The 19,699-nt window shown below is 37.0% G+C and overlaps 1 protein-coding gene and 1 non-coding gene across 2 annotated transcripts in view; both read right to left on the bottom strand.

Moving 5' to 3' along the window:
* The window catches only part of IPO7 (importin 7), a 34,221-nt gene that overhangs the window by 8,796 nt on the left and 5,726 nt on the right, over window positions 1-19,699 (bottom strand). The window contains 18 exon segments of the mRNA XM_033062762.2: window positions 96-221; window positions 300-366; window positions 1,979-2,107; window positions 2,920-3,080; window positions 3,829-3,994; window positions 4,507-4,596; window position 4,706; window positions 5,367-5,482; window positions 5,827-5,903; window positions 6,947-7,046; window positions 7,596-7,730; window positions 10,681-10,765; window positions 10,867-10,961; window positions 11,397-11,486; window positions 12,110-12,266; window positions 14,540-14,698; window positions 15,014-15,167; window positions 16,754-16,835. Of these exon segments, the coding sequence (XP_032918653.1) occupies window positions 96-221; window positions 300-366; window positions 1,979-2,107; window positions 2,920-3,080; window positions 3,829-3,994; window positions 4,507-4,596; window position 4,706; window positions 5,367-5,482; window positions 5,827-5,903; window positions 6,947-7,046; window positions 7,596-7,730; window positions 10,681-10,765; window positions 10,867-10,961; window positions 11,397-11,486; window positions 12,110-12,266; window positions 14,540-14,698; window positions 15,014-15,167; window positions 16,754-16,835 (1,990 nt within the window).
* Window positions 4,135-4,315, bottom strand: LOC116998403. The gene has a single exon (XR_004418384.1). It is a non-coding gene; the product is annotated as a small nucleolar RNA SNORA23 (small nucleolar RNA).

The raw sequence follows: 19,699 nt of genomic DNA, 5'->3' as shown, positions 1-19,699 counted from the left end.
ACTTGAGTGTTTTCCTAACATTTCAGTCATGATGCAACTCATTGTATGGCTGAAATCATATCCATGAAACCATCTGATTTATTTATATCACTTACCAGTAAAATAATCAAAACCATCCTGCTGGAAGACTTCAAACACAAGAGGAAGAAGCTGCCACATTTGTGCAGAAACCTGTTGGCAGGTCAGACTATGAGCCAAGGAAAAGATCTCCTCGTAGAATTCTAAAACAAACAGAATCTAGGTAAATATCATGCCAATCTCATGCACTTTTAAAAGCAAGCCAGCAGAAGTACAGATACCTAATACATGCTGCTGCAAAACTGTTCCAATCACTTGCAAACAAATCCCTTCCAACTGCTGGGTAATCTGAAAAAAAATTAAAAATTACAGGTAATGACTATTTTCAATACTTCAGTGTTGAAATTAAATACATTTTAAAATTTGTAAAAGTAGTTTCTATATATATATATATACACATAATATAGTTTTTAAGAATGATTAGAAATGCCTCATATTTTAGAGCACTAAATGTGTAAGAGCAGCACTCAGCTAAGGATTTGCAAGATACAAATACAGGTGTTTTTTGAGTATTGGAAGAATCTCATTATGGGGTATCCTTTAAAAAGTCTGACTAGTTCTATGCACCAGTTCAGTCCCATTAAAACACTGTAAGCAAATATATATATATATCAATATCAAAGGAGTAAACAATGGAAATCACAGGAGGTACTTCCTGTTCCAGAAAAGAAGAACAAAAAAAAAAGAAAAAAAAGAAAAAAAAAACCAACCAAAAAAATCCCAAACACCAAACCACTTCCCAAACCTAGCTTAGGATGCTCATATGGTATGGAGACCATCAGTCCAAATGCTGGTCCTACAGATTCAGTCAGTGTTCCCAATTACTATGTATTAGTCCATGGAATAGCTAACAAAACAGTCATTAACCTGTTGAGGGCACTCATCTTGCACAGGGACAAGGTTGAGTTTCTGGTCTTAGGTATGCAGAACAGAATTTGAAACTAACCTGCTAAATACCTTATCTCTTGGAACACTGATCATCCTGTGTGAGATGTCTCTAAATATAAATATTTACTGGTCAACATTTTCAAACTGCGTTCCTCAGGACCAGCATATCATTACACAGACTTTTAATTTAGAAGGCAAGGATTTGCTGACAAAAACAAGTACATGAAAAGCTTGATGAGCAGCTCTAGCAACAAGTAAATGAGCTGCACTGGTCCTTGGTTTATTGTGTGGCAGCACTAAATTCTGCCCTTGGGAATTTGTATGATGCTGCTTCTTAAGTGAAGTCTGCAGAGCCCTACAGTTTATTATCTTTAGTCACTAAAAAATTATTATCTATTTATTAGAAGACTGTAACTGACCTTGTCAAGAAAAATTTTAATCAGAAATAGCATCTTTTGAACTGGCTGTACTCTGGACAGAATTGACTCCATTCAGTACATCAAAACAAAATAACAGAACTTTTAATCCCAAAGGAAAATTCTCCAGGGCAGATGAGGCAGGTGAAATCCCCCATGTCTGAGCACAGCCACAGGAGCTCTATTTACCCGCAGACAGCAAACCCAGTCAGCAGAGTCAATGTTTGGAGCTCTGTGAAGCTTTATCTGTTTTGTTTGAAGGGCAGACCTCATCAAATCAGACGTGTGTTTCCAGCTGAGCTGACAGAGTTCCACCTGCTACAGAAACTTTGCTTCTACTATTTGAACAAGCAGCTGGATTCTTATGGGAAATGCTGTGGCAACACTTCTGCTCTATTACTGCATTCATTGCATCAGAAAAGTGACCTACTCTGTTACAACGTGGGTACATGATAAGTACTTCACTGCTTTCTGTTTTAATATCATTTTGGACAAAAAGGACAATTTTTCAGGAAACAATGCCAGGAACACTGTGACTACGAAAGACAGAGTGTTTTTGGACCATATATACCAGCTTTAAAGTAATTTTTACTTACTTCCTTGTGATCTTCAACTACACTGAGAAGTGTATCAATAGTATTCAAAATTCCCATTGCTGTCACTGCTTTGTCATCACTGCCCTCTTCATCTGGACCAGTCTGGATCACCTGGTTGAATGTCATTGCCTGCACGTAACAGAACAACCCACAAATATATCATTAAATTGTGAAAGTCTGGCATTTTACACAATTTCAGAAGGATTTCTGCTGAGAAAACATGTACAAATATTAGCAGGTGACTGCTCTGCTCCAGAATTGCTTTTCAGGATGGTAAAATTTGAATGTTAAGCCATTGGAGCTGTCACTCTTTATCTACTCATGAATAAAAATATATAAATGACAGTATGTCCCATGCAAAAATACACTGTCCCTTGGTAAGTTCTGACACAAGGTTTCCTCAGCAGCTGAACTAGACTGGAACACTTGGCAGGCATAGACAGGACACGCTAACAATTCCATTTTAACTCCAAGGGCCTTGAATAGGGAAGCACTGAGCTGACCTCTGCTTTTGCAACCATTAATACAACTTGCTACATATGGCCATTCAAGCTCTGAATTTCTCCTGCAGATTCAGCTTTATTTTCACACCAAATTTTTCATTTAATATCTGCTCTTTAATATTTTAGAACAGCCAGCCTAAGTGACATTTTAGAGATTACCTAAAATGTGCTACCAATGTCATTATTACCACTATCAGGAGGAAATATGCAAAGATTTCACAAACATTTCTAGAATTGTTCTTAGAAATTTCCACTCAATGTAAGTTATGAAGCCACTTCTGGCAAAAAACTGTTTAAATGTTGAAGAAAATTACTTGTATCAATGCACTTAGACTGGAGTAACTAACAGCTATTAACTGATGGTCAAACTCAACTATCAATTTTAAATACCAATCTTTCCCATATTAAACATCTTCCCAAGCCACCACAAAGTCTCACCAAATGCTGTGTCATTTCTACTGCAATTGGGGTAACTTCTTCACTATATTCACAGATCATCTTCTGAATCACATTAGTAAGATCATCATTTTCAGTCTCTCTTATAATATGAAGCAAAGCTTGCATTACAGGTCTAATGAATGGAGTAATATATTCTTTAGCTGTAAAACAGGTGGAATGTTTGAATTAACATTCTTAGAAAACCACAGATCAGTGTAAGAACCTCAACCTCAAAGAACTTTATTTAGTGCTTTCAGCATTAACATGCCAAAAACACGGGTTACATAAATCATTATAGCAATCCTACCATTCAGAACAAATTTCTAATAATATAACACAGAGGATCGAAAATTTAAGTATGAAAACCAGAGCTGTGTGGTCTGAATTCATAAAATGCAAGATTACTGATCAATGAAAATGTTAATTGAATGGGAATAGGTACATATACACCTTTGTCAAATTACCTGAAGTACTAAATATGTAATTTATGTTTGCTTTGTGGCTTTTATGCCAGCTTCAGGAATACTAAGCCATGTAAAACCTGCCTGGATCAAGACAACCTTTTTCTTTCCTTTAAAAAAATTTTAACATGAACAAATATATGCCAAGACAGATGTTGCCACTATATTTCTGATTCAATTATTACGTGCTATAAAACTGGATTTACTGTACCATGAAGCTCTTGTTTACCATGTTTAACAATCATCATGTCTTGTAATGTTAAAATGCAATTTGTTGTATACTTTTTTTTTAAATTAAACTTTACTAGCTGAAAATTTATAGTAAATGATTACAAGTTACAATTGCAAGAGGGAAATAAACATCAGGGAAGAGAACAAGTCTGCCTGAACATCAAAGTTAACACCTATTCCATTAAAGCTTCCTGTAGCTACAAGAAAGGGCTCCTACCTTTCTCTTGATTACTGATGAGAACTTGAAGAGCTATGGCAGCTTCCACTTTCACAGGCATTTCCCTATCATCTATCAGACACCGTCGCGTGAGTTCTAAGGCTGTCTGGAGATTCTGGTCACTTTTAAATTTGACTTCACAGAAATAATGAAGAACCCAGCATGCCTGGAAAAAAAATACATAGAAGAAATTCAGAGCTGCAAAACCTATAAACAGAATTATCAACTGATTGTATACCCATTAACTACACAAATCATTAAATCTGAGGTGCGAAGTCCTGTTGAATAAAGACTTTTCAGTGATGAAGATGTTTGAGAGTATGGAGGCTGGTCAGTGGGAGGCTGTCCTGCAGACATCACTGGACCAGTACTATGATCTCAGGTTCATCTTTGGCCACAGGTTTTGTGTGAGCAGTACAGTCTATGTGCAAAACACACACAGACTCTACCACCAGACACAGACGGGAAACTGTGCACACAACGCTGCAGCCATTTCAAAACTACACAGGGGCTATCATAATCACATGTAAAAACTGGGACTCATCCTGGAATAAGTGTACAATTTATCATGAAAAAGGTGCAGAAAGGAGAGCATCTGTGAGAGTGAAGTTGAAGATTCTGTAATTCTTCAGTTGGAACAGACAGTATATCTCACCAGTAAATGCCACACTTTCTTACCCGTGCTCTCATGTAACCCAGCTCACTGCTGAAGAGAGGGAACACATGATTCTGCAACATATATTCCATCTGATCCTTATAGATCTTTTTCTGTCAAAATATGAAAGGAACACATCAGTTTAAAAACTTGATATAAACATGTATTTCTCTCCCAATAAAAAAAGTCACACACAATAAAGTGTGAAAAGTGTAACAAAACCCTTGGACTTTTAACTTATGCCTTTTTTAAAAGTCCAATTATGCAACAATGATCTCCTATATTAGTGATTAAACTTGGATCCTACATGGATTTCTAAAATTTTCAGTCATAATAGTGACACTTATTCTCCATCCATTTTTGACCCCAAGAGAAACCTTTCAATTGGCAGCACATTGGCATCAAAAGTAAAAACTGCTTAGAGTTGTGGTTCAAATACAAGTCCATGCCAAGCATCCATTTCCCTACTATTTTAACTGAGCAACATCACTAATTTCATTTCCTCTTTTTTATACACAAAAAAGAGTCCATTAAATAAACAGCCCCTCACTGGATGCACTTTTTTCCTCCCTTCCACAAAAAAGGGAATGTAATTAAGTATAGCAGAGAAATGGTATAGTAATTTTCATCAGAAGCACAGAATTTAAAGGAACTTAATAATCTGAACTTGTATATGACCTTTATAAAACTTTGGTAATTAAGTAATTAAGCTAGCATTAAACCCAAAACAATTAAGTTCAACAGCTTAAAAAACCTGGCAGCAATTCAGAAACTGTACACTCAGAACTATTTGCATTTCTTCTAAGACACTATATGTTAGAGAAAGCATAGGAGGAGCAAAAAAAAAAAGGATGAACAGAATCACCAGATATGTTCTGCTTACTTTTAGAGAATTTCAGCCAAAGAACCAATCATATGTAAAGCACCATCTTTCTTTCGAGGATCAGCATTTGGCTCCGTAAGGATTTGATAACAAAAGCCCATTGTCTTCTGCAGGACCTAGAGTACATGTAAGGTTAGTCTAAGCATTCCAATCCATCATCCCAGCTACCATTCTCTGTGCTCTGAAATGTTACAAGATCTAATAGCCTGCTTCAAGTTTGAAATTTGGGCAAGGTTTTATGTCTTTGTTATAAACATACAATATTCTATCAAGAATGGGTCTTAAGGGAATTTGCAAATACAGAAATCATAAATAAGACCAGTGCAAAAGAAATTTGAAATTTCAAATTTTAGTGTATTAAGATATGAGAGCAGAAAAGGAAAACTTTTATTAACAGCTCTTTCAGAAAATAAACTGAATTTAGCTAGTGGTATTTCAGTATAATCCTTGAATATCTTACCTCTTTCCTTTTACTACATGATGTAAACAATAATGTCTGAGCAGCAGTTGTTGGAGAAATGAAGTCTTCAAATACATCTGTTAAATAACATTGTAACAGTTATAAATTCAGGTTCTTTACTACACTTGATAATCCCAGTGCCTTTAATATGAAAAAAGAGCACCCTTCAGGTGGTTAATCATGCTTTCTCGCTAGAGATATTTCAAGACCCAAGAGTAACACATGGTTGGATACATATGTTTCATGTTTTTCATGATGACTGCCTCCACATGTCTCATTTGAAGTTCTATGTCTCTTATTTTTAAGATAAATCTTTTGTGATAGTAGAAGCAGACACAACAGTCAAGTTTTGACATGGATGTTACTTGCTCTACAGGCCTGCACATGGAATTAATTGGGTTAAAAAATGCACAGTTTCTCACTTCTCTGCAGAAGAGGAAGGATTATCAGAGCCTTGTGTAATACCTGTAGTGTTTACAGGTACGCCTCTGACCTGAGGGATAAAAACTCCCAAACCCCTCAAGATTCCTTGTTTCTCGCTACATAAACATTCCTAGTGGAAGGAAGAATTTGTTCAGGGAGTCTGAAATTTTTTTTTTTTTTTTTTTTGTTCCCAGCCTCAAGACTTAAGAGTAAACTCCAACATAAAGTAGCAGAGCACAGGAGGTGAAATGGGACAAGTCTGGAATCCAGGCTTACTCCATAATGTGTCATTTACCACTTGGGTAAATCTGCTCTGAAATGTGCAATGGGTGAAATTCCCTAAGAAATCCAGGGCTTGAAATAAAAGCTGTTGTAAGGCATAACCTTTAAACGACATTAAATTCATGTAGTTTTTGTTAGCAAGACCAGGACTGTTTGATTTGTAATGAAACTTTGTAATGGTAAAAGTGAAATACTTTTATAAGTACAGAAACACCTGCATCACTGCTGACTGTTGTATCCCCTCTCCTTTCCACCAATATGTCAAGTATATTAACTTCTATTATTTGGTTAATACACTGTGTTTCTCTCTCTTTTTTTAAGATTAAAGCCATCTCTGTTTTCACAAAAACATCCCATATAAATCCCATCTTTGTGTGATATAATTTTTAAACATGAGTAGATTTCAAGCACTCACCAAATTTCATGCGGATATATTCATATGGATCTTCCTGCCAGAGCTCTTCATCAGCATCTGTATAGCACATCAATGGGAAAATAACATCCTGGATGATTCCCTGGAATAAAAAAAGAGATTGAAAACAGGTTAGCACTACTAAACCCATCTCTGTATTCTGTCCTGTATTTTACAGATTTTCTCCATCCTGTCACTTCCTCATATAAAATGGTAGCATTCTAAAACTATTTGGTTTTAGAGTGGATTGATGTGGCACTTCACAAAAAAGCACATCTTTTGTGTTTAGGTAGAGTTACAACACAAAACACTAGATTGGCTTTGGATAATGGCATGTGGAGATGATTCAATGCCACAAATTCAGCAGCTAACACCATCTGCAAATATGTTGTGTTGCTGTGTTAGACTGTAATCCTTAATAAATTAAAGCTCAAAGCAGACACAGCAATAAATTAGCTTGGCTTTGTTCATGTTTCAAGGTAACCTTCACTAAACTGGCTTAAACTATTTCCACCAGCAATTTAAAAGAGATGTGCTAAAATGTGAATTGTAGCAAGGCTGGAAACACTGCACAGTAGTACTAATGTAGTCTTACATGTAGTAAGGTAAGATTTCTGAGTCATCTAAGTATTAAACCCCAAAAATGGCTTACTTGAATATGAGGTTTCAGATTCTTCCAGGTGACAGCATGAGACACTCCTTGATTGATGTAATTGAGCGTTTGCTGCAGAACTCTAGGAGCCATGTACTGCTTTTCCTTGTATTGATACAGCACCTTCAGCAACACCTAAAAAAATCAGATCTCATTAATAGCTTATGTGAGCACAGACCCTTTTCACCACAATTCCATCCTCCCTCACAAGCCTCTGGGAGAACCCCTCGAAACTGAACAAAACCCCCATTTATTCATTAGGCTAAAATGGGTACTGACTAAGCCTTCTACCAAATGTCATTGTTAATTTTATAAGACAATTTGCAGCTCATATTGGGTGCTTGCAAATCTTTTAAAAATACCATCCTTTAATAACACAAACCATACATGTTAATTTCACCACCAACACACCCCAGGGGGCCTTGCCCTCTGAGGTTGATTATTCCATCTTCATTCTTTGGGGCAGGAATTTCACACCCAGCCACTGGATCAGAACACTCTACACTCACAGTCTGCTGATCTCACAGCCACACAGATGTGTGAGCAATGTGTGTGTGTGGAGTGATGATCCATCAGTCACTCCCTTTGGCTGTCTGGCCTCAGTTCTTCTTCTGAGGTGGCATCCAGAACTCCTCACAGGGAGGAGCTGCGTTCAAGTCCATGGCTCTCCACAAAGGAGGTCATGAAACGGACATAGGACCATGACCAGTAATTACATTACAGCTCACAGGAGTGTTTTGCATGGGTAATGCAAAGGGAATTCCCTGTAGCCCAATCCAGTTCAGTGGAAACACTGAACCTTCAGAAGCAGCATCACTAACTGAAGAGAAATGGCAAATCCCATTGCCAGGGTTTCATGTAAGTCTTCACACAAAAGAAGCATTTTTTTAAAAATCCAAACCCAAAGAAGATGGAAAGATATCTATCAATCTGTAATATTGCCAAAATAAAATTCTGGGGAAAACAAGATTCATTATTTGGAAAATGAATGGTGTTGACACAATTTATTACACAAACACTGAAGTGTTTTTCCCAAAGGAATTGCCTTGCACTCCAGTTTAAGGAGGATGCGCTCATTCATCAAAATATTCGCTGCTTTACAAACAGTTTTATGCTCTAGATGCTTTATCAGTTCCCAAAGTTTGAACTGCTCATGTTTAAAAACCTTCAGGATTTAGAGAAATTACTGGTTGGTACCCAAGGTTTTGGTGGCATTAGGTATTGAGTGTGAGAGAAGAGAGCAAAAGTTCAAACTTGCTGTTTTGAGGATTATCCAAGAAGATGCATGTAGTTTCATGATTCAGATGTAGTAGGTAAGATATAAAAAAATTAAGAAAATGTTTAAGAACTGCAGTGAGGAAAACAGGATGGACACTCTTGGGCAAAGAAAATAAAATTCTGTAACAGTGCCAAGGAACTACAAGGCAGCAGTGTCTAACCAGGGCTTAGTTCTGGCTCACAAGAAGTGTCTGAGCAAAACAGCTGCTAACACAAGGGATAAATTCAGGGTATTCCAGCTAGGCAGCTCAGCCTGGTTTGGACAAGCTAAGAAAGTTTAGCTAAATTCAATGCTGAATGGACAGGAATTTTTTTTTTTTTGAGGGATAGGGGCTAATCAATGAGAAGTAATTCTGACAATAATATTAGCAGTATACTTCAAGTTTATACTTGAACCACCTGTAGTCTCATGCCTTATATTTATCTATTACTCCTTTACTAAAAGGGTGCAAACACTTTGGAGAGTAGAGAACTCAATGAAACGCATTATCTGAATTTGTATTCTCCAGTATATCATAGATTTCCAATTTCTGTAAAGAAACACATCCTGCTCAAAAATCTTCCACATTTATTTGACAGATTCCATGTCCTGAGCAGAGGCCCAAGATCTGTCTTCTGCAGAAAAATGGAGGGCAGAACCTTAATAGAGTCTGTCTTCCTAAACAAGTTACATTATTGTTTAGGAACAAACTAAGCATGCTAAAGTATTGATTTTTAGCAGTTTTCTCTAAATACCTGAACTCTTAAGAGTTTCCTAGCTGCACTAGTAGTAAGGATCAAATTTGATTCAAAGAGAATTTAAAGAAAAACAAGCATTTTGTCAAACTATTAAAATTATCTTTTCAAAGACTACTTTGGGCCATAGCCTTTTGTCAGAAATTCCTTTTATCCTGGAAATGCAAAGCGACCAGTAAGGCCTTAAAGAACATGCAGTAATTATCTGTCACCTAGAGGTGACAGGTGAGCACCTCAGGAAGCAATGCTGACACCACTTGCCTGAGGGCAATGTTGGGATACATTACCTCACACTCAATGTGAAAAATGTTTTCCATACTTTGGCCAACATTCAAAAAGCATGGATTTATGAGATACTTTCCCTACATTTTTTCTTTTAAAGTCCTGCAATTCATTCTAATTTCATTAGAAATTAAGACAACTGAAACTGAACTAATAACTGTTTGTCTGACTTAAAGGCTTTGAGGAAAACATTCTGCACTGTGAGATTTTCATAAATCAATAGTCTATTTACATTTGCAACATTGCCACCTTAAAATAAAGGTATTTATGAACCAAATGCAAGGAAATTTTATAAAAACATACCTGAGGTTTTTAATTAATCTAAAGATTCTTTGGATATAGCAGACCCTAAATCACAGCACAAGTGTCAACCCCAAAGAGGGGGACAAGTGGATAGGGAACATCAGAATTATCTATTAGAGAGCCTCTCCTTGATCAGGCTTTTGCAGAAGGCTAAGAATTTAGCATTTACAGACTTGAAGTAAAAAAATCCCTGTATCAGAGTTTAAAAGGTAGTTCTGAAGGTCAACTACACCACATATACCCATCTCTTTCAGAAAGGAAAAAAATTGCCAGCATTTGTCTGAAGCTCATCTTGTAAGTGGAAAGTGGATTGTGATATGTGGTAAGTTGATAATTTCTTTTTTTTAGCCCACAGACATCACTTCTTTCCATACCAATGTGCTTGAAAAAAAAATTGTGAATAAGAGCAAGAAGCCTTTTCAGCAAATAATGAAATAAGCAACCAGTACTGACTCTAAATACTGCCCCCACACTCAGTGTTTCTTACTTGCTGAACACCAACAGCGAAGGCCTTCAGGAAAACTTCAGCAAACTCATTGTACTCCTTGGAAACATTACCAGGGCTTCCATACCTAGAATTAGAAGCAAGTATGTAAACTCAAGGGTGCAGCAATATTATTGACTTGAATATTTCCTTGGGGGTTTATAAAGATAATAATGGAAGGGAAAATACCTCTCAAAGAGCCTAGCTAAGATATGCAAAGCCCACTTCTTGCATTTCCACCAAGGCAACTCAGGTCTATCATCTTCATCAACCTGAAGGGTTTCCTTTAGGATAAAAAAAGACATGATTTACCAATTATTCACAAAGAGTTCCAATTATATGTAATTTGAGCAACTACATAATATATCTTGCCATTTGCAAACCCGCCATTTGCATTTCTAGCTTAATAAAAGTATGAGGTACAGCCTATCTAAAAATAAATCCCATGAAATATGCCTCAATGATCAATAAATTAGTGAAACAAGAAGCCAAAATAAGTTCTGCTATAATTTGAAAACAGAATTTGCATACAAGCCACATATTTTCAAAATTTGTTTAGTCTATTTAAAACTCCCCACTTAGCCTAATCCTTTTTATTTATTATTTTCTTGGCATCTGTAGAGAAAAAAAGAATGCAGAAATAAAATACTAAACTGTTTAACATTTTAATGAAAAAAAATACTTCAGCTTAAAGACATAAATAGTCAAAAGCCACTTACAGCTGGTACATCCCTATCGACAACAGTCTTCAAGATTTCTATCCACTCAGTCAGGTTTTGCTGATTTATCAACTCCAAAGGTAATGTGTACTGGTTAAAAAAAAAAAAAAAAAAAGGGGAAATTATTTTTAAATTGCTTTATAATAAATTTATGTTACTTTTACAGTTTGAATTTTAGCTTTCAAATCTTTGCCTACACTTAGCTACCATAAAAGATTAGCAATTTACCTCAAAAACCAGGCTAAAGAACTCAACACAATATAACCTATATCCTAAATATCCTCAAAGGTGCTAGAGGTCTTTGCTCCAATTCATTGTGCTTATGCAATGCTAAAATGCTACTTAAATGGATGTTACTCCAATTTCTGAAGCATTTAACAGCAGTTCCATTCCGAAACTGCTATATTTACACTGGTAATTCTCCATAGGCTGGCCTCCACAATCTATCCTTAGACAACTAACTTTCTCTCTGGTTTTCCAGTAAACACCCTACCTTAGAGGAAGGCACATGTAACTTTTATCTAATGGCAACCAGGAATAGCACTGTTCAAAAGTAAAAGCACAAGACAATCAGAAACTTGTGATTCATGGAGCTGAGTAGTAGGGAAAATGATTCAGATGTAATCTAATACTGCAATATTTCTGTCATTCACTATTTTAAGGAAAAGCATAATGTTTTAAATTATTGTTCAAGTATATTCAAAGTTTTTTACCTGGACAAGGGCATAAAATATTTTGAAGATCTGCTTCTGGATGAGGACAGACTGGTCTGATGGATCATTCAAGAGCTGAATGAAGCTGTCCTTCAGGACTGGCAGAAAATGTTGCATTGCAGCTATCAAGGGACTCCGCTCTTCTGGTTTCTTGTACCTTTAGAGAAGAACAAAACCAGTTTTGCAGTTCTTTCAGGCAGTTTTAAATTGAAAAGCCTCACCTTGCCCCAGTGTAGGCACAAATAGGTTATATGACAGCTCATAACAAGCTGGGACCTAAAAGGAAACCCTAGCCAGTCCCTGTGACAGAATCGGAAATAAAGCCATATCCAGACAGTGTTGCAGAGGAGAAATACATTAATCAGAGTTCACAATTTATCAAAATATTTGCACAAGCTAGATTGCTCCACTGGCACTGGATAAAGCAAAAGGAGAAGTCTCTCACAGCCTGCCACTGATGGCTTTCACATCTCATAATTTAATTTGCCTAAAGCCTGATAGGGAAGGTGGGATTCCAGGCTGTGGGGCAGACTCTGAGCTGGCACCACCCTTGACATAAAACTTCAGACGTTCTATGCTGGGCACAGCCCACCAGCTTGCCCTTGCTGAAAACAAGGCTCCACTTACTCTCTCAAACATCTCAAAATTCCTGAAAGGAAACAAAGCCACATTTTGAAATCTTTGCCCCAATTTTTAACTTATACACAGGAAACTCCTAATTGATTCAATGGTTATCACAGCAGAGCAGGATCTTGTCTACACTGGTGATGACAATAACAAGGTAAAAAATTTCATCTTATGATTGTACATTTATTTCTTGATTCAGCAATCAATACTTGTCAGACTCCTGTGGGAGATTTCTGGGTTAGAGGACTGAGCTTTGGTATGGTTTGTTTTTCAAGCACATTTTTTGTAGACTTTTCACTAATATTAAATAACAATACTCAGCTTCCTAAACAGTTTTTCCTAAACAGGCAATTTTCAGAACATAACAAGAAAAAGGCTGCTCAATCTGCTGCCAGATGGCATGTTCTGCAAGAGCTACTACAAAACACTGAGCTCCAAAATCCTGTTCAATAATAGTTTTCATGCATTTTGTGTACCAGAAACCCAAATATTAAGATTAGATGTTGCTCAGGAAAATTCAGTTTCCAATTTTCACCAAAAAAGGAAAAAAACTAGAAAAAACTACTTCTAGAGCAGCTATTTGATCTTGCTGGTTGAATTGAAGGGAGGAAAAAAAAAGTGAAAAGCTTCACGATATTTATGTTCTATGTTAAGGAAAAAGAATTCAAGCTCTAAATACTCCTACAGCTCCGGCACAAGAACTTGATCAAAGTCATAACACTGCAGAGATTCGTGTCCCACTAAACTGAGTGACACACACTGAAATGTGCACATTCCTCCACGACTGATGACATGAAACTCACCCTTGTTGACTCCACCAGAAAGCTGAGCAAGCAGGAGCAGTTCCTGGCCTCAGCTGAAGTGTTTGATCAGCTGAGACTACAGACACACCTGTTAGCTTAGCACACAGTGACTGCACTCACATCCCTGAACATGGATTTCTATCCTCATCATTCACTGACACTGAACACTTCCTGATTTACAGCTCACAGATCTCTGCAGCATACTTGGTGAAAGATGTTTAAGCTGAAAATCAAGTGAGACATTTTTTGCTTTCCTTTCCTAGCAGTGCTTGCAATTTTCAGCCACTAAGAAAACTCCCACTTGGGATTACAAAGATCTTTATGGCATTCCTGTAAAAGTATTTTTGAGAAACTGACATTCACTGTTTTACACTGATTGACGTAAAATTCATTAAATTAGATGGAAATTTACCATGCAACATTTAAATCAAGAACCTGGAACAGAAATGTTAGACATTCCGATGCTTTGAAAGAGTAAATTGTGGATTCCTCCAGTTCCACTACTACAATTCTGACTCCAGGATTGTCCTTTTCTCTGCTCACCCAAGTGCTCAAACCAAAGTCAGTTAACTAATTCTGAGCTCCCAGTGTTCCACACTTTTAAACAATTTGTACTCTAGTACTTGGTGACAGTAACCATAGAAAAGTTTCAAAGTTTAAACCTGATTTAAGTAATACATTTCTGCAAAAGTCATGATTTTGAGCAGACCTTTTTACTGACATCAATCCATAGAGAACTACTACCACATTTAGGTTTGAAACACCCTTTTTTTCCTCAATTCAAACTTTTAATGAAGGTAATTTTTCTGTAATTTTTAGTGGAGAAAATACATGAACCAGCATCTGCATAAGTCAAGAATACTTTCTAACCATTTCCATCACCTTTATGCAGTCCCACAGACAATTCTATATGGTTACAGTATACACACAGAGTACAAAAAATAGACACCAATATATTAATTCTGCTGGTTTATATGGAGAAAGACCAGAAAGAACTTACTCATAGTTTTTCACAAGTTGGTAAAGACAGAGAAGAATTCCAAGCCAACAAGCACTATTGTCAGACTGGAGATAAAATCCAATTTTCTCCACAACCGCAGTCCAGCGACTTGGATAATCATACTTGATAATGTGGTGAATGCAAGTAGTAAGCTGTACTCTGAAAAACAAAAGCACAACAATTAAATAAGTTACCACTGTTATTTTAACAGTATTCTTGCAATGTTGAAGCAGCAAATACTGTCCATACTTAGACTTCCTTTTTGTTTAGTTCTGCTTAATAGTCTCCATTTAAGGAATTTTAAGTTTCTACATGCTACACAAGCTGCAAACTGTTTTTTCCATCTCCATTAATTCTATGTTTAGGATACACAGAGTGTGACAATGATGCTTAGCACGTGGGTGATCTTGGCTGGTGAAAAATAAAGAAACAAACTCATCAGTCAGAATTCATGCAGAGGCTAAAACTGTGCACCTGATGAGCTCAGGAGAGTGGATAATGGCTTCTACGATGTTCTCACGGATACAGTGTCTGTCTTCTTCGGGGATGGAGTAAGGTGGGATCTCTCCTGGAGCACTTTCACGGTCCGGCCAATACTGGGTTATCATATTTTTCAAGTAGATAACCCCTGGGAAACAAGAGTGGCAAATCAGCTGATGACCATTCAAAGCACAAAACAAACACATCTTGCAAGCAAGTATTTTCTGGAGCAAAAGCATTGGCCCTTCCTATGTAGGGGAACCAAAACACATAAACCATGCAAGTTATTAACCCAGTAATTTACTAAATTGATACTCTTTCACCCATTCCATATAAAAAACTAAAGGTAATGCTTTTATCTGTTATTCAGGTATGTAGTTGTGGAACTATTTAGGAACACACTTCTGAAAAATCCATTATAATGATTTTCTCAATATTTTCATTAAAACTGAAAAAGAAAAGCTGATCAATATAATGACAACCTAAAACATCCCTTGTAAGCAAAAAAAAAAAAAAAATCTAATTAAGTTTGTGATACAGGAAGGAATGCTAGAGAAACAGAGTTCCTCTATATCCAGGTTATGGTTACAGCAAGTTGTAGCAATTGGGCTCCTGGAACAAACCCTGGATTTACCATTTGACAACCAAATCCAAACTGCTTATGTGGCAGAACATAAATCACAGCACTCAGAAAAGTACTTGCAACATGCAACAGGAAATCTCTAATGGCAAACTGCTAGCAAAGTTACTGTTAATCTAATTCTACATAAAAATCCATAAAGCAACTTGTCTTCCTAAATTTCATATGCACCTTTTGAAGATTCAGAAACCAGAGGATTTCTGAAAGCGTCTGCAGAGGTCAAGAAACACTCAGCAGATTATCACAAGACTGAAGTGGTAGAGACTTCAGCCAGGCCTCAGAGGGATTTAACATTAATTGCTTTGCAAACACACATTGTCTGTAAGCTGGGCCTTGAATGAGCCATCCCCACTCTCCACAGGATGCTTTGGTTTAATTGGCTTACATGAAATTTCACCTTACAGGGTGAATTTTATGAGGTTTCCTTCAAACTTCTTTTTGCATGGTATACTTGTAAAGCAGTAAGTTTTTAGAGTCATCATTTGAATGGTACCCCCAAGCAGTAAGATAAAAATGCAAGCTAAGTTTAGACTACAAATTAGAGTATCTACTACATGGAAGGTCCAAATAAGCAATCCAGATCACACCCTCCTGGCCAGTCAGAAAACCCACTGAAGTACTGCACTAAAAACTTCTCTCAAGTAATTAGAGCAGCTTTACAGTGATGTTTGGAGCTGTCAATAATCAACATTCAATTTTACTGATGACTTATGTGCAAATAAGAAGGACTCCAAAAGGCATAGTTTGTTTTCTTCCATTCAGTATGTTTAGAAACACCAGTGTTCACAGTACAAGTTTAAATGACCTCCTTGGACCAAGTGCACCAGCCTCATAAACTATTCTGCTTTCCCCAGGAATGTTCACTAGAGATAAAGGGGAAGAATCACCCAAGAGCCAGACACACCTTTGCTTTCTGTCTTCCTTATTCAGTGTATGGTGCCAGATAATGGCTCGTGATGACTGCAATTTGAGAAACTCACAACTTTGGAGTGCTTGACATTAAACCATTAGAATTCTTTAACAGTACCTGCATCTGTACTTGTGTGCATGCACCATTAGAATAGATACAATGAAAAAAATATTTGAAAACTTGCCTGCTTGTCTCACTGGTAAATCCAGTTGCTCGGACATAGTGATCTGAAGCAGAGTTGAAACAAAGTTCACTGATTTATGAGCCTATGGAGAGGAAAAAAAAAAAAAAAAGAGTTAAGTTTTAGAATACTCCCATTAAGTTTTACAATATCTTTATAATGATGTAATGCAATCAATAGAATACCAGCAATTCAGCCAGTTGCACAGGAGTCAGCTAATCAGCCAAAGCATTCCAAAGTTTTGTGCTCACTGTATTCTGAAGACAGCAAGGGGCAGGAAAAACCCTACTGCTTAAGGTAAGAGTTGAAAAAATCACTGAACAGCAATCAGCCTTCCACAGTCACCAAACATGTTCCCCATTCACAACAAACTTGAAGCAAGAGCACCTGAACAGCCCGAAAAACCTAAGCACAGCAAGTTTGCAGTGACCTTTAGCAAGGTATGAGTTCATTATAAAACAAGCTAAGGAACAGATGGAAACTATGTTTTAAAACTAAGTCCAACTCCTACTTCATCTTTCTGAAAAACCAGTTTCAAGGGACCACTGATGCACTACTGCAGCAGTTGTCCACAGAACTACACAACAGCAAAGTAACAGGGAGATCCAAATGGAGACACATCTGCAGAGTAGCAACTTCCCAAAGATTTGCAATACACTTAGAAAGAAAACAAAACATGTTTTTTCTTACCATAATGAGAACTGATACATCAAGGACTGGATTGTATTTTCAATGAGGAAACAAACCTTAACGTTATTGTAACCCACCTTTCCCAAGCATCAAGAACTCCAGACAGTAAGTTAATTTTGCTGTCAAAAGTGAGTTGCAATCCTTAAAAACTAACTTTGCTTTTCTTAACTGAAACCCAACATAATTTTCCTCGAGGTGAAGGGTCCACGGACATGAGTTACAGTGAGAAATCCCTATTTTATGCATAGAAAAGAAAAATTGACAAGGGAGGTCAAGGCCTAGAGCACTCATCCACAAAGGCTGTGTGACCTCATCCTTAGAGATACTCTGTTGGACAAGTCCTGATCTCTACTTCATCCAACTTGCAAACAGCTTTGCTTTTCTGCTTCATCTTCACTTACATGTCAGTGTTGTTTCCTACGTTCTCTGCAGTTCCCCTATCAAAGACAACTGCACAGATCCACATAATTTGACCTGTTGTACTCTTAGGAAAACACCTCTTACCACTTGTTACTCTCAAAACCATTGAAATTACACTATTTATGAAACCAAATGGCTGCCTCAGATAATGCAGCAACTTCATATCCTAAAGAGAAACACTCAGAAATTATCCTTCCCTTCCTTTAATAGGACCAAAAACTCTTCAGACAGTAGGAAATGATGTCAAGACTCCTCCTAAGTGTCTAACACAGCTCAGCTCACTCCTACAGTACTAGAATTGTTCTCTTCAACTTTCATTTTCCTGAGCAAACACCTCCAACAGGTTCCAGCATAAACAAGGGTATAAGGGACAGCCTGGGACACTAACAAGCTGGTTAGTGCAGCTTGTTTTCTATCTCCTGTTCTTTGAAACAGATGTCAAATGAGGAACAAACTTAAGAATCTGCCCAAAATGTTAAAACTCTGTTGTACACCTTCAAGCTGTGCACTAAAACTCTACAGGCTCCAGAGCACCCAGAAGCATCTGGTCCCACTGAAATGTTTATTTGCAGAGTGTGATTTGATGAACTGAGAGTAACTGACACTGCAATATGAGCACACGTCCCGCTGACCCATGTCCCTACGATATTCCCCAAGCCCTCAAGAAGCAAACACACTTTCAAATGAGAAAAATAATAAAAAAAAGTTATTGTCTTTGACAGCCAAGTTGAATAAATCAATTTAAAATAAAATTTACTACTTGGGTTTGATTTCTCCTATGGCTCCAGGCCCGTTAAGTTGCTCCTTTCCTTAAGGAACATTAATAGACACACAGAGTTCTGCAGCACTTTCCAAATGACATCAGACCCTAATTCAGCACAGCACTCAATTATACGCTTAACATTAATGTCAGCGGAAGTGCTCCTGTATTTAACGTGTTGCAAACCTGAGGAAAGCTTTCAGTTGCAATAACCTTTAACTCTCCTACAGGTAAGGTCATATTAGTCTGCATAAAATGGACTTAAAAGTGCAAACTGATGCCTTTCCACAAGGGCTAGAAGCTTAACAGATACCTTTTCTTTAGTGAAAATTTGCAATGTTTGCAAAGTCAGAAGCATTTAATCCTATAATGTAAAAAATGAAGGACTACTTTCCCTTCCCCATGATAAATGACCACTATTCTTGTAATAAAAACCATTCATTTCCAACAAATATGGAAATAATGCTTAAGAGCTACTAAGGAACTAATGGAAAAAACACAAGAAATTAAATTATCTTGTCAAAAAAGAAACAAAAAATAGCAGTGTGCAAAACTGCCACACACTGAAAGTTAATAAAAAAACCAAAGAATGTTTTCTTCATTTACAAAGACAGGACTGAGCCTGTGCCTATAGCACGCTACAGAAGCTCCCTAGAAATATCAGTTCTATTAGAATGTGGGATTAATAGATTTTCCTCAGGTTCTTTGAGCTGTAGCAAGCTTTAAGGGACAAAACCGAAACATCCACACCATTATCTTTTTTTTAAGGTTTTAAAAACATCTTACAAGTATCATCCTTATTAGCATCTGAAGCATCAGACTCCAACCAACCTCTAGGATGAACTGCTTTATCACCTTTAGTGGTTCAAAGTAGATTCAGCAGAGATACAATCTGTGCTTTTAATACAAGTAAAATACCTTGTACTTGCCAATCAAAGCCTGCTCTTAATCCTCTCCGTTAAGACCTACACTCACACAGAGCTCCATTAACACTTCCATGCATTCTCCGTGGAATATAAAGGACTCCCAAACTCTTCACAATGACCTCCTTCCCAAGCCACTGAAAGGAAGGTGATTGC

This window comes from Catharus ustulatus, chromosome 6 (assembly GCF_009819885.2).
Source record: "Catharus ustulatus isolate bCatUst1 chromosome 6, bCatUst1.pri.v2, whole genome shotgun sequence".
Taxonomy (NCBI): domain Eukaryota; kingdom Metazoa; phylum Chordata; class Aves; order Passeriformes; family Turdidae; genus Catharus; species Catharus ustulatus.
Note: the sequence above shows the minus strand (reverse complement) of the source record. Positions and strands in the feature narration are given on the sequence as shown.